The sequence below is a fragment of the Microcebus murinus genome, chromosome 13 (assembly GCF_040939455.1).
Source record: "Microcebus murinus isolate Inina chromosome 13, M.murinus_Inina_mat1.0, whole genome shotgun sequence".
NCBI classification, from domain to species: Eukaryota; Metazoa; Chordata; class Mammalia; order Primates; family Cheirogaleidae; genus Microcebus; species Microcebus murinus.
This window is the reverse complement of record NC_134116.1, coordinates 68,470,053-68,485,834: the sequence shown is the minus strand read 5'-3', so window position 1 is coordinate 68,485,834 and position 15,782 is coordinate 68,470,053. Positions and strand designations below refer to the sequence as shown.

Genomic DNA, 15,782 nt, shown 5'->3' with positions numbered 1-15,782 from the left:
TGCAATCCTGCTATTGTTTTATGTTTTCTTACTTTATCCTTACTGTTCATCTTCACTAATGCCACATGTCATTACATATTTAGAATAGCATTCAAGTCTAGAACATGTAGTACTGACAATATCCAAGGTTTTATTCATAATCATAAACGGATCTATCTGTGACATCTGAGGGTTGCTAGAATCATCATTTCCAGGACACTGAAAAGGAAGATGATACTCACTCCAAATAAAATCCTCTATTATCACTGCGTTCCCCTGTAAAATGTCAGCACCCTAACTCTGACATATATAAGCTACTGGGAAAAAGAAAGTTGTGGTTGTTTTAATTGTTGTTGGTGTTGTTTGAAGGAACAGAGGGAATTTGAAATTGAATTCTGGTAAAGTATGTAACATGGTGACGTATAGGGTTGTTACTTGGGGGGGGAACAGTACACAGAAGAGGCAAAAACAAATCAATGAAAAATATCCCAAATGTTAAGAATAGGCCTACAATTCTACTACTACTGTATGTCTGATAAGAAAAATTGGGACATTTCAGCAGCCCCAGGGATTTAGTCTGAGTCCTTACGTACTGGAGATAAAGGTGTTCTTGAAGCAGTAAGTACATTCATTCATCAGCCTTGTATTTTTCCAAACCTATCCAGCCAGGTTATCCTAAATCCCCGGGATAAAAATTAGATTTAGGAGTGAGCAGAGGCTCAGTGCCTCTTGCTTTTTTGAAAACTAAAATCTAATATTTGCAGTTGAATTCTGAGATCCAATACTGAGTATGTTTTTTAAATCTATGAACTTCTATGATGTAAATTTAGTCTAAAATACAGTACAGTTTTTATTTTGCACATTTCTCTTGCTTTACAAGAAGGGACACTTTAGGGGGCTTACCAAACTCATTCTCTCTCAAAGTATAGGATTACAGAAGTGGCAATAGTAACCCCCAGATATATGCACATATATCTTTCTTAGCTTCCTCTGTGTATGTTCTGAAAGGCAGTCCAGTGTAGTGGTTAAGGGCATGACCTGAAGGACAAATCACAGCTCCATCACTAGCTGCACTACCTAAGCCAGGTTAATGATTGTCTCAATTTCCTCATCTGGCAAATGGGCATAAGAACAGTAACTCCTTCAGAGGTTTGTTAATCACCTATATGTGATTACACCTATAGAGCATACAACAGTGGGTGACTGTTATTGCTGTTGTTCTGTTTGTGATGGTAATCAGAAACTGGGTTTCACAACATTATGCTGGTTTTGGCCAATGCAAAATTGTATAAAATTTCTCTACTCCACGGAGGTAATTTTTTGAGGTAAAATGAACTTAGCATTTTTCTATTCATTTGAAATAAATGCTAATGGCATGTATGATGAATAGACACAGTAATAGAACTGAAACTTTAAAAAGTTTCCAGTACTATTTTTATGCCAGTTGTAAACACTTTCCTTTTAATAGTTCAGTGAATGATTATAATATAAGCTAAATTACCTGGCAAGCAATAGAAGAAACAAAGAATTAAGAATGCTGTCCCTATAGGGAAAGTATATATCTCCACCTACTGATAAAATTAATGATGATTTTTGAATGATTTTAATTCTAAAGAAATATGTACCCATCACTGGGGAAAAGAAGAAGAAATTGCTAGGTTTTTGTACTTCTTTTGAGTTGACAACAATATTGTGCTGATTGAAAATATTGGAATTTAACTTAGCTTAGATTTATGTTGTGGAAATGAATTCATTTTCATCTGGGTATTATAAGTATGCAATCATCTTGGTAATTTAAAGTGCTTACATTATTACAATTTATTGTAATTCTTTTCTATATCTGAGAACTTTTGCCACATTTTTGAAATTCAGTAACCACAAAGACTCATATTTATACTGATAAACAGTTAAATCTAGTAAACAGGTAATTTATTTTTTTAAAAAAACCGGAGAATCAAGATTTTTTTCTGACAAAAAGTGATTAAAAACCATTAATCATCATAATTTATTAAGACAAACATTTCTTATACTTACTAAAAGGAAACACTGGTACAACCTAAAAGTCTACAAAGTATACCTGACTTTCATCTTAACAGAAGGTTGGATCATGACCCCGTGAGAAGGCTTGCTTGCTTTTATTGTGTACTATAATTATTTACATGTTCTTAAGAAATAATTTGGTAATTTTGTGTCTTAAAATCAAACTGTAGTACTGGGTGATCAGTCCTTGGTAAGCAGCCATTTCTAGAGGCCCTAAAAAATATGAAAAGCTCTAATATTTCAGCTACATTGTTTTCTGCTTAGAAAAATATCTATTATAGGAGTCAACCTACCACATGAAACAAATTGCATTGGTTTTGATTGAAAAAGATAGCTAAAAATTTTCCTGTGGGTTATTGCAACAGTACAAGAATACAAGGTGCGTTTATTTATTAACAAAAACAATTGTAAAACAAATTGTGAAAGCAAAAGCAGGCTACAAAACAGAAGGGTTTTTGATTGCCTTTGCCTTATTTCAACATGTTACAGGTTAATATGCCACAGTTGATCAACACTACAAAGTGTAAGTTAGCATTTGCTAATTTAATTTTAAACATTTCCCCCCACCCCAGAGCACAATGGAAAATACGTGTGTGTATGGGAAACGCTTCCTCCTTCAAGTATCACAATCTGGTGGTCACGTAATCTTCGTGGGTGACTGTGTCTGTGAGGTGTACGTCATAGTCTATACTGGAGTCCTCCTCCTTTGCATGCTTCTCCTTTGGTATTATAGGAACGGTGTCCTCCACCACCACCTTCTCCGACTCGAATGAACACGCTCTCTTGCCTGCCTGCAGCCCCAGAGCGTCCGTGTTCCTCTCCCTGTGGTCCACCAACACACACTGTTCGCTGAGACCAGGAATGCTCAGGTCGCCCCGGGACGCTAAGCCTCGGGCTTCCAGTTGAATATTTCTCTCCAGCGGCCCTGCAGCCTGTTGACGAGCAACTTCTTCTGAAACAGAGAAGATCTGGTTTGCGTTTTGCTCAGCAGCGTTTTGTTTTGATCGTCTGTGAAACAACCCGAAGTTTTTGATATCGGTCACAAAATTCACTTTCCTCTGCTTCTCCCTTGGTGGCTCCTGCACCACCAGGGCCGAGCCGTTGCTTATGTTATGTCTTTCGGCCGCGATGGCTGCTGATCTCGGGTGAATGAGCGTGGTTAAGTCAAAAAGGCTGAAGTTCTTTTTCTTGTCCTTGCTAGTACCTTCACTGTCACTCTTTTCATCCGAGTCTGCTGAATTAGAGGACTCCTTCGTGGCATTTGCAGATTGTATCGTAGAAAGCTTGCTTCCTCTCAGTAATCCCAGCACTTCAAAGCGGAAACTAGAAATGTCTTGCTTGAGTTCCTAAATGAAATTTAAAATGACAAATTAGGTTGTGACTTAAATTAATAAACATTAGGGAGCATCAGTTTCTCCTTTCATACGTGGGTCAGAAATATTTTCACTGGTTTTTAAGAACTAGGATTCTCCTCTTCTGGGGTTCTACTGAGAATTCCCAGTTCTCTCACTGACACTCGGTGTTACTTTGATTTTCCTTTTGGAATTTTATAATAACAAGGAAATTTCCTAAGGTTAATGTAAAAAGAAACAGGAAGAGTTATCCTTTCCAGCAGAGTATAGAGTATATTGGGTTTCTCTGGGACTACAGTTTCAAGTACTTCCTCTAAGTATCATCTCTGTCAACTCACCTCACTCTTTCAGGGATGCAATTTATAAGATTTCAAATATTGGCACATTTTTCTGTCCAAAGGAATATCTAAAACAAAATACTTAAAGTAGAGCTTACCTTTCTAAGAGTTGCCAGTTACTTTCAATTGTTTACCACCTAAAGATGATCTTACCCCAACATCCGTGTCAGCCTCTATATCCTATAAATTGCTTCAGGTCAGATATTTCTGAGATTCATCCTTTCCCTAATTTTGTTTGGTAAATGAATTCTTAGTCTTAACCTGACAGTGGCCTTCTTGGTAGCCTCCTGCCTCTAATCTATCTCCTAAATGAACCATTGAACTTTAAAACTTGAATTTTGTGGCTGCAAAGAGCATCTTGGCTCCTAGTCAGTTTTCAATTTGTGCTGTAAGTTTTGCAATTTATCTATCTTCTTCATTCTCTTGTTCAAACATGCTGCTTTTCTCTGTTAAAGGTCTCCTATAGGTTTTTAAAGAAAATGTGTTTGTTTTTGGCTGTACAATCATAATGGCTTTAATCATTTTCCCCAAATCTCTAAACGCTCATGCAAAATAGCAAAATAGTTTTAAATACATGATTTAAGCATATAGTATTTCATGTATTCTACCCATTTCCTCTTATAAAATTTAAAAAAAAACACCTAAAGGAAAAACTTTATAAGTGTGTAAGTTACAATTAAGCTGAAACCTTAAATTCCCTGCTACCAAAGTGTTGGAGGATACACAGGTTTGTGCAGTTGCTAGTGTGCTGTTTACTAAATGTTTCAGATTTAGAAATCTACTGAAATTTCAAACACTAAAGCTCACTCAGTATTATGTTGCTGGGATCAGCAAGTCAGAATGCCATGAGGCACTGAGATTTTCTCTGTATGTTTGAAAACAATTTATTTTGAGAAGAAATTTCACCACTTGCTGTTTTTGTTTGTTTGTATAATTCAATAGGTTTTAATTTTAAAAATCATAAGGCATAGGCTCACTGAAACACTTGGCTGAGTTTCCAGCTCTGAGCCACATTCTGCAGAATCTGTCTCTCATAGTGATAAAGATGGAAATGGTTACCTTAAAGTTCTCTTCGGTCAGGCCTTCTTCAGTTTTAGCATCTCTAATCATTGCGGCCACATAGCGCTTCACCAGGTTCCTCATAACTTCCTGGGGCATTTTAGAACACAGTATTGATATTCAGTGCATAAATATGACTTCTCTCCTGAGTCAGTTCTGAAGGGAAGACTTTATTTTATTTTAATGCAAATATCAAGATATAATACAAAGACAACTTACTTGATATTGGTGATGTCTTCTCAAATTATCAGCAGCTCGCCTCTGAAAAGCAAAGGGACATTTCTGTTTTGGTTATATTGCTACTCTGAAAAAAATATATATTTTAATTATAAATGTTTTTATTGTTATTTCCCCAAAGTGGGAGTTTCACTAGATAATGGACAATGGCTATAGAGTGCTTCACGTGAATCAAAAGAATGAGTAAACAAATATGATAAGGTACGAATATATAATCTATGTGACATTTAAAACAGAATAAGTTAACAATGACAGAAATGTTCTCATATAGAATATAAGGTGACAGAGAATCAATCATAGCTGATACACACCCCAAATCACATGAGATGATGCTAAGACATATCAAATACCAAACATGTCCAATAAAAATTAAAAGTCTTCATAAATATCAATATAACAAGATTAAGAAGCTAGCTATCCAACATGTAATCAGAAACCTTGTAAGACAATGAACTCTTCAACACTAATTTCAATCATATGTACATTAAGAGGGGATTCCAGTTCTAGTTAGATGGCTGAATTTAACAAAATAAATAAAGGATTCTGTTAAAACATAGCATTTGTTGACTTATCATTTAAAAATAAATAAATGTGATTCCCCAGGTATCATTTTGAAGAGATTAGATGGTTTAGGAGCAGAGATTGGGTTAGCACAGAATTGTGATTTTGGAGTGTAGAATGGAGAGAGAAGATGTTTAATGATTGAAAGAAAATCAATTATGAATTGAGTTAAATAATCAATGATACTAAAATTATATATTTGCAGATTTCACAAGTATTCTAAAGATGTTAGAAAAACAACTGTGTAACCTTAATTTATCCATGTTGAATAAACATCCGTATTAATTGTTAAGGAAGAGAACTGGCCAAAATGATCTAAAATGAAAAATATTTCTATCATAAAAAATTAATTTGGTAAATTGTGAGAAAGCAAAAGGGGTAACATATCTTGGGTTTAAATAAGGCTTTTGATCTTGTTCCTTAATAAATAGTTAATCATAAACTGATAAAATAGAATTTTGAAAAGAGTTGTGCATGTATCACCGTGAAATATTTTTAAAAATTAAAAAACTTAAAAGATACTCCCTTTTTCTCTTCAGAGAAATAGGGGAAAATTCTATTTCCACTGGCTGTAGAATGGATTTGTGATTTGTGATTAGTAGTAACTTGTGGGAACAGATGAGACAATGCTTAGCTTCCCAAGGGCCACTGATTAGTCTAAATACTATTCACTTTTGCATAAGAAATAAATTTTGAGAAAACCATTTCAATATGGTTAATGTATTAATTTCAAAAACTAGCGCATTTGAAACAATACAAAATTGAAACATCTTGAACAAAGTATAGCTGGGAAATTTTATGGCTGGGCCACCAGAGGGAGGTGTCTGACTCCTATTGCCACACAGCTCAGCGGCCATCCAACACACAAAGCACTTTGAGAAAACATAATTCTCCAGATCTTCTTAAATTTACTTAAACTAAACAAAAATACTAAAGTGAGCTGTACACCAATTTGTTTAAATTCTCACCATAAATATGATATAGGAGATCTGTTTTCCATGATTCCAGTAGATAGAAACTCTTAATTTAATATAGAAAGAATTTAGTCTGCTTATTTTTTATTATTTTGGAGTAGAACAGCATTTTTTTATTCTGTTTTATAATCCTTCTAAAATCCAATAAAAATTTTTAACAGAGAGCAGTTAAAAGTCATGATTTAACTTTAAAATTCTTTAACACAAAACTAAAATTAAGGATGACGGAATCAGAAAATTAGGAATAAGGGAAAATGATCATGATACATTTTACTATTAAATGAGTACAATCCATCTTTCTTCCAGCAGAAACTTACTCATACACAAAGTGAAAAATTTTAATAAAAATATAAAAAAGTCAAAGACCACATTTTAAACAATAATTATAGGTTTTCTTGGGAAAATTTTTTTTAAAAACCAAACTAGCTTGTCAAAAAGAAAGAGGACTATTGGAAAACTGTACTGTGATTACTTTGAGGAGTTAGTTTCCATAGCCCAGGTTTAAGGCTAAGTTGTTTTTGCCAACTGATTGTTTTCTATATCTATATGTTAATACTAGAAAACTAATTTTAGTCTTGTGAAATTATACCAGGCAACTGAACTTTAAAATCCTGGCTATGAAAATCGGAATGGATGAAGCTAACCATCTTCTGAATATCGAACCCCAAAATGAATGCAATGTACCCATTGTGCCTACCGGTTTGTACTGTTTTACTTTCTGGAAGGTAGAGTGTTGTTAGATTAAGAACATGGACCTAAGAATCACTACTGGGTCTGAAGTTCACTGAGCCTGGTCAGGGAGTTTAAATCTCTGAGGGTCTCCCTCTTCTTCACTTCTTATTCTGCAGGGTGAAGATTAACTGGGAAATTGTGCAGATTAAATAAGAGATTTAAGGCATCTATTGCTAACTAATGTTAGTTCCGGTACTCTTTCCATTTTTCCCCTTTTGATTAATAATATAATTTAACACACTTTAAAAAATCTTCTTGAATCAGGAAATTTGTGCATAGTCTGGCACATATGATGATTACCTCTAAGAAAGTAAAAGAATGTGCTTAGATGTAATTGTGACTCTTTGTGTGGTATTTGTGGCATTTCATGTGGAGAAAGAGCATTTCCTTCAGCTAAATAGTCGGATGCCTTTAACCTTGGCAGTAGCGAGCTTTAGAGGTAGAAAATTTGCTTCTAATTAGTAAAGGGCTGTTTCTGGTAAATTTGGATAGATATGACACAAACTCTATAGGCAGTCATCTTTTAGGGTAGCTTAAAATTTTGTGAACATTTCTGCATGACATTGAATTTTTGCTGTGACCTCTCAATTTTCCTTTGTGAGTTTCTCTTTAATGGATTTGAGCTTGTAGGGCCAATTTAGCATAAATTTATTAATGTTGATAATAAATTTTTATATGACTACATGCACGTGGCGGTGGGCTGTAAGAAACCAGTGAGGAATGAAACACACTGTTGCCCTTAAATGGCTTATAGTTTATGAGGTGGAATGCCAAGAGCATGAATGACGACAGATAAAGGCAAAATACTTTAGAAAACATGCAAGGGCTGTAAGAGTGTTATTTGAGTATGGGGTGAAGAGGTGATATTGTACTAAGGAAAGAATCCATAACAGCCTTCATGCAAGGAATAAGGTATTAGATTGGACATGAAAGAATAATAGCATTTTGATAGGCAGAGATGCACAGACGTTCTAGAAGATTGGAGTAGGGTGAGCACATATGCTGGGGCTAGAAAGTGAGAGATGTTATGGGGACTGCTGGCAGTGCAGTTGCAATGTCTCTGCTACTAGAAATATGGATTAGATGGGTTCTTTATATAGAATCTTAGATGGCACTATGAATTCAGTGGTAGTAACCCACTGGCACCTGAGTTTCTGACTAGCTGAGTGGCGTGGTGAAAGTTTAATTTCTGTAATAGTCATCCAGCAACAGCATTAGGTAGAAAGAAGCTTCGTAGCTTCGGGTTAGTGGCTGTCGATTCTTGGCATTCTTTGGCTTGCAGTTGTTTATTGCTAATCTCTGACTCCATCTTCTCATGGTGTTCTTGTGTCTCTGTGTCTTCACATGGCCATGTTCTTATAAGGATCCTATTCTAGATGACCTCATCTCAACTAATTCCATCTGCAACGATCCTTTTTCCAAATAAGGTCATATTCTGAGGTACAGGGAGTTAAGACTTCAACCAATCTTTTTTTATTAGGGGGTGGAGCAAAATTCAACCCATAAAATATGTACTCTTTGCAATAAGCATAACAATAATTTTTGTCAATTAGTGATGCCATTAAATATTATATAATAGAACTACCATCAATAATATTTAGGATGCTTGAGACCTTTTTGTTGGGTAAAGACCAACTGAGCTTCAAAGAGATTTATTATATAAGAGAAGACATCATATCTTATAATCATCACTGGAAATGACCATGAGCAGGAGGACTGACCTATTTGCATTTATATAAGTAATATAATAAAGGCCATTTCATTAAAAAATACCTCAGTGGGTAATGGATATTTAGTTTTCTTTCAAGCCATTCACAGGTTAAACTTTGCTTGATAAAATAATCTGCAATGACTAGACATTCTCTAATTGTACTAAAAAATAATGACTTAGGTAGAATTATTGCATGGGAGGCCTAGGTTAGGAATAAAGAATTTGTCAGTGAGTGAGCTTATGTTCACAATGTTGCTAAAGAATTTCTAGAGTTGAGCTTTACAGCTATTTTTTGAAAAAAATTAGATTGGTTATCAGTTGTGTTTGAGAAAGGAAAAATGCACCACATGACCAATCAAGGGCCTTCCTTTCTTAACAAGGTGTCAAGGAAAAATATTATGGAGAAAAAAAAGTGCACTTTAAATTGGCTCTTTTCTTTGGAAATTATTTCAGAAGTCAGGAGACTGTGTGGAATGTTCCTTGGCAGAGTGGCTTTTGGGGTAGGAGCAGAGGGCACACCTGGGCGCCGAATTAGCATAACTGATGGTTTGCAGGTTCCTCCTGATTTGTTAGGTTAAGACAGTTGCAGTATTGGGATCACAGAACTAATGATAAAGGAAAAGACCAGCTAGTGAGAAACCTCTGGCGCTGCAAGCAAACTCCAGGATTTCAATAAAAGTGTCAGGCTGCTTTAGAGCAAGGAAGGCTTTGCAGCTGCAAGAGAGGCCCTGGGGAATTGGCTGTGACAGTTCCTCCCTCTATATCTTCCGTTCTTTCCATGTCCACTGTGTGAATGTCAGGCTCACTTCACGTAGCTGCTTCCCTGCAGTCAATTTTCAGAGCCGTTTTCTCTCATTTCCACTCTGTTTTTTGTCTATCACTGATTTTAGGCCCATAAATTATGCTTTTTAGTCTTTGCTTTGCTCAGTGAATCCCTTAAGGTATGCAGCTTGCTGTGTTCTTCTTTAAAAAACGTAAAAATGCAAGGGGGCCATTCCAGGATGTGATACTTTTTTTTTTTTTTTTTTTTTTTTCAAAATTGGAGTTTGGCTCGGTTACAGATGGATCTACATATTATTCCCTATAAACAGTTTCTTTATCATTACCTCTTGCCTCTAAATATTGCTCTTTATGAACATACTCTCTAAGCATATAGAATTAAATGATGTGAAATGTCTAACTGTTGTATGGTCAAACTAAATATTCAGGACCTCACTCTTGAAATATTAGGAGTGTCAAGCAATTAATTCCTATACATCCTGACCTTGCAAGCAAATCTTACAGCAATCTTTTAGGGATCCAGAGATATTCATGGATGAATACTTGTGTAAAGAAAAATAAAAATACCAGGACCCCCTCCCCAACTCCTTATGCAAAATGGAGGAAGGTCAAGCCTGAGTCATGCAATACCAACTTCCAAATGAATAGCTGCTATTAACATTATGCATTAGCCAGATCCCCATGGAAGGATAAAAGGCCTCAGGCCGCTATGAAGGACTGCCCCCCACCCCCATAGATCATTCATAAGAAAATTCCTTGCTAGGCTCCCATAAACAAGAACATGCAAATTGTAACTTTGGGTCTGCAGGCTAAGTCTAGCTCCGGAAACTAAAGTTTGTTCAATTCCACACTAATAATGTTGATTACAAGTTTATCTTTCCAGGTGCAAAACAGCAACAAGACCAAACATTCTCCATCTACTTAGGGACATCTACGTAATTTTTTTTCGGGGGGCGGAGACAAGGTCTCACACTGCCGAGGAGGCTAGGCTAGAGTGTAGTGGCATCATCGTAGCTCACTGCAACCTCAAAATCCTGGGCTCAAGCGATCCTCCTGCGTTAGCTTTCCAAGTAGCTGGGACTGCAGGTGCTGGTCTCCTCCTGACCTCTAGTGATCTCTTGCCTCAGCCTTCCAAAGTGCTAGCCTTATAGGTATGAGCCACCTCTGGACATCTACATAATTGATGCTTCCTTCACTCTCTCTTGCTCTTCTAACATTCACCTTTTCTTATATAAAATGTAGATTTGCTGGGTCTCATAAGAATGTAACTATTTACCTCCCCTCCACTCCCTTTTTTTCCAGTAAGCCTTACCCTAAGTACTGAATTTCCCAAATTCTCCTTCAGAAAAAAACAGTTATAGATTTGTCTGTGGTTTGTGTTTTTCCCTGTTGCACCCTCAAAACCTCCAGTGATTGAGACCTTTGCCTCAGTCACTTATTTTGGGCTGTCAACTGTCATCTCTGTCAGATTTGTAGTTAGGTCTACTGAGAGTCATAATGATTAGGGAACAATACATTTTGACAAATAACCACTAAAAATAAAGTCTGAGAGGTGCATGTACCATTAGTTTTATTCCTTTAGTCATGATAGCTGATGTTAATTCATTTGGTTTCTAATTCATTTTGTGAACTAGAATACAATCTTAAGACTTCCCTCCTACCAGCTGACTGAATGGAGCCTCCTTCTGGCCAAGAGGTACCCTAAAACTGAATTGCATTCCTTGAGGAGGGAGGTCAGACGTGCCTCATCATGCCCCGACCCTTCTTGTAAATATCCTTTGTAACTCATTGGTAGTCCTAGCTATGCAAGACAAACCTGCAGGTCCTCAATTTAGACAGCAAGTATTTCCAGTGGCTTGTCTCTGGTTAACAGACCTCCTTATCTTAAAACATTCCAAGCCTTTAGACAAAGCTGCATGGCTTTAACCAAGCGCAAGTCAAAGTCTTTAAACCCACCTATAACCTGTAAGTACCACCCCCCTTCAAGATGGCCCACATTTTCACGCCAAACCAATGTGCGCCATTCGTGTTTTGATTTATGACTTTACCTGTAACCCCTGTCTCCCTGAAATGTATAAAACCAAACTGTAACCCAACCACAGCGAGTCCACTTGCTCAAGGCTTCTTGGGCGTGGCTCTGGGTCACGGTGCTCAAATTTGGCTCAGAATAAACCTCTTTAAATTATTTTGCAGAGTTTGCCTTCTTTTTCATCGACAATTTGCGGTGACTTAACTGAGTGTATTTCTGTGGCACCTGCTCAGGCTCAAGTTACAGTCCATCTGTAACTCAGAGCTGAGCAATTCATAGCCACCATGAAAGAGACCATGCCTCATCCTCATGTGCTCCTTACTTTGTGCTTGAGAGAAAAATAGAAAGTAGAAAAACAAAACTAAGGAAGTTAAAAAATCATTTTTTTTTTTTTTTTTTTGAGACAGAGTCTCACTTTGTTGCCCAGGCTAGAGTGAGTGCCGTGGCGTCAGCCTGGCTCACAGCAACCTCAATCTCCGGGGCTCAGCGATCCTACTGCCTCAGCCTCCCGAGTAGCTGGGACTACAGGCATGCGCCACCATGCCCGGCTAATTTTTTGTATATATATTTTTAGTTGGTCAATTAATTTATTTCTATTTTTGGTAGAGACAGGGTCTCGCTCAGGCTGGTTTCGAACTCCTGACCTTGAGCAATCCGCCCGCCTCGGCCTCCCAAAGTGCTAGGATTACAGGCGTGAGCCACCACGCCCGGCCAAAAAATCATTTTTTATGATTTTATTAAAATACCTATTTTTTTTCTGGTTCAGCATATTGACCTATACATGTAAGCATTTCATTTACCTTTTGAGGACCTTTTGAGCAACAAGCGTGAAGGCTGGTTTTGTTTTATTTTAAAAAGCTGAGATAGACAACAATGATTTTTTGGAATAGGAATTTCTAGTTAAAGTTACAAGCTGGAAATGCTTAAAATGGAGATTCCTGATGATTCTAGTGCATGCTAAAGTTTGAGAACCAGTGCTTTGATACTGAGAAGGATATTTGCTGGTAATGTAGGGTTAAACAAAAATTTGGCAAGAAGTAACATCAAAAATCACAAGCTGTAGCCTGTTTCATATTTGATTATTGCACCCTGAGTAGGCTGCCTCTTTGGTGGTATTTGTATAATTGCCTAGAGACAAGCCATATCTCAATAATGGGTTTGCTTCCTACCATAAATGTTTTGCTCAATAATGAAGCATTTCTGCTTCATTTATGCTTTCCTCCATAAAGCAGTCAAGTGAAAGATTAATTTACCTGGAACTCCCAATCACCTATTAAAGGAAGTCCAAAGTTACAAAAAATATGAGTTAATGAGTTTTCAGTGATAGTTGTATCAGTATTACCGGGAAGCCATAAATAGCAAGATAAGATCGCCAATAATGGGCTCCTAGAGAGGGGCTGACACAGCAACTTGGAGCAGCACTGGGTTTCTGGGCTCTTCCTGAAACGTGCATAGAATGAGCGCCTGGGTGACATTCAGGCAAAGGCTAGGTGACAAGTGCCAGTTAAGTAAACCACAAATGAGAAGGATAGAGAAAATGCCTCAAAGAATGGAGTAACCTCCAGTTGAGGTTTAATGTTCTGCTTCAAAAAATGGCATGAATTTTAGCAAGTTGGGGATAATAGCAGAAGGCTAACCAGGACATTAAACAAGGGCTTTGACATACAGGAGTCTAAAAGGCAGCTGAAAACAATGATAGGATCTGCAAAAGCTGTTGGAAAAAAATCAAAAGACACAGCATGGAAGGTGTTGCTGCATGTTCATTAGACTTTTCAGGAAAATAAAAGAGAGTAATGGAGAGCACATTGGATGAGGAAACAAAAGACCCAAGCATGTTTCTCCAACTCTGTCCTTAAGGGACCCTGAGACACTGGGCAAAGTAAAAAAGTTTTCTTTTAAAGGAAATGGTTGAGCTAAGTGGTATCTAAGGTCCCTTTGGAGTATAATGCTGTAATCTAAACCAATCTTTGGTTTTACAAAGTGACTGTCATTGGTATTGCAGTGTCACCTTTTAATTGATAGACACATATGTATATATCTCTTTGTCTTCAATGAACTATTAGGAGGATTAACCAAGTTGAAATGAATGCATAGCAAATCAATTACTTTTTGACATTACTTTCTCATTTAACTCCTCTATTAATATTACAATCATCTTAGTTTATTTTCATTTATCTTATTTTTATGAGCAAAAGCTTCTTTATAAATAATACAGATTATTTATTTTCATATTAACAAAAAATGTATAAAATTCAACTAAGAATGCAAACCAAAATATTATATCCTCCTCATTCTGAAAATGTAGTACAAATAAGAATATATTCAGATAGTGTTGAGTTTGATTAGGCTGGTGCTCACCCAATGCCTTAGCTTAGTGGAAAAGAGAGGGATGATTCAGAATATTTATTTAGTTTGGCATTAATTCCCAAAGCATCAAAATAGCCATTATCAACAGCTAGTAGAATCGACATGGCAAAGGAGAAAGTTTGGGGTGAATTAGCTCGTGGTGCATCAGCTTGAGGCAGATTCCAATTTAGAGATAGAGACATAGAAAGAAATTTGTGACTTTTTTGGAGATCAGTAATATATATTTTAAAAATGCTCTTTAACATATGCCATTTGCCCTTTCCATCTGAAAGGTGTGAATCACTACTTTCATAAGAAAGCCCAGATGATTGAGAGCTCCTCTGTGCATCTATGCAAAGATGGCAACATGTTCCTACCAGTGAGTGAGTCAACAGTGAGAGGAAGGGGGGTGGAAGGGCTGGAAGTCAAATTTCTGGAATGATTCTCTATTGTTTTTGTTGACAGTACAAATGGATCTCTTAAAATATCAGAGTAGGGCCTTATATCTTGTTTACATATCTCCTAGCATCTTAAAAAACAAGATTCCCTGAGCTATTGCCTAAAATGAAAATATGAAAGGCAAATTTATATTGGTGAGTGGGCATTTTTTTTTTGGCCCAGAAAGCTTTTTAAAAATCAAAATGCTGTTATGAGAAGTAGTATATTAAGACAATATTAATCATTAATATCTTATCAGGAATCAAATAAAAAATTATAATAAATTTAAGAATAAGATGGGACAAAGGACAAGTATATTTTGATCTGGAAGGAAGGAAGCAAGAGTTTGGCTTCCCCGAAGCCTTTTACTGTTTCCTCAAGGAAAACCTTAATTATTTCTCACATTGTTCTCATAACATCTTGCATATTACTATGATGTTAAATATGTTATATGACATGTATTATAGTAATATGTTCTCACTTCTGTGTCTCCCACATTAAAGTTGATGGCCTCAAGGATGGAAACCATAGAGTGGCACTTCCTTTCACTTCCCAGTTTCCAACTAGGTTATTGGCAGGGAGAATACATGCAATAATTGCTTATTAAACCTAAGTCATTACACTTATTCTACAACCTCTTTTATCAGTAATTTGAATTTAGTATCTTTTAACAGACAAATCAAACATTTGCAGTAAAATGATTTCAGTCCTTTCTAAGGTCAGTAATAAAGTCCATAAATTAGTATGAGAGTTTACAGGATAAGGTTTCATCATAAACTGACTTTGGTTTCAGATACATTTCCAAACTGTAGTCCCCCAAGTTGGTGAGTAATAGTTTAGAGGAAAGAATATAACTTCCTCTCTTAAGCACCTCTCTGTTTGCAATACTCACTTGCCTATCAATTTCTCTTTGAAATTAGAATTGTAACTGAGATGAGAGGAAAATCAATTCCACTTTCAGTAGGAGAAAGCTCCCTTTGGGGCTGATTACAATGCCTGCTGCGCCATGAAGTTCAAAACTGAGAAGGATCACTTAGGGCATAAGTAGCAGTCATCATAAACTATGTTAAATAAAATTAAAAATGAATGAACATTTTTCGATTAAATATCCAATAATTACTTGGTAATTCTATTGTGAAGGCAATTTTAAATACTTGCAAAGCAATTTCTCTGAGAAGGTCAAAGTGCCTAACGAATGTTAGCATA

The 15,782-nt window shown here is 36.4% G+C and overlaps 1 protein-coding gene across 1 annotated transcript in view; it reads right to left on the bottom strand.

Moving 5' to 3' along the window:
- Window positions 1–902: 902 nt before the first annotated feature.
- Window positions 903–15,782, bottom strand: part of TRPC4 (transient receptor potential cation channel subfamily C member 4) — a 133,665-nt gene continuing 118,785 nt past the window's right edge. The window contains exons 8-10 of the mRNA XM_012748112.2: window positions 4,988–5,029; window positions 4,769–4,858; window positions 903–3,365 (exon numbers count right to left, since the gene is read on the bottom strand). Of these exons, the coding sequence (XP_012603566.1) occupies window positions 2,643–3,365; window positions 4,769–4,858; window positions 4,988–5,029 (855 nt within the window). The 3' untranslated portion in view covers window positions 903–2,642. The remainder of the gene's footprint in view (window positions 3,366–4,768; window positions 4,859–4,987; window positions 5,030–15,782) is intronic.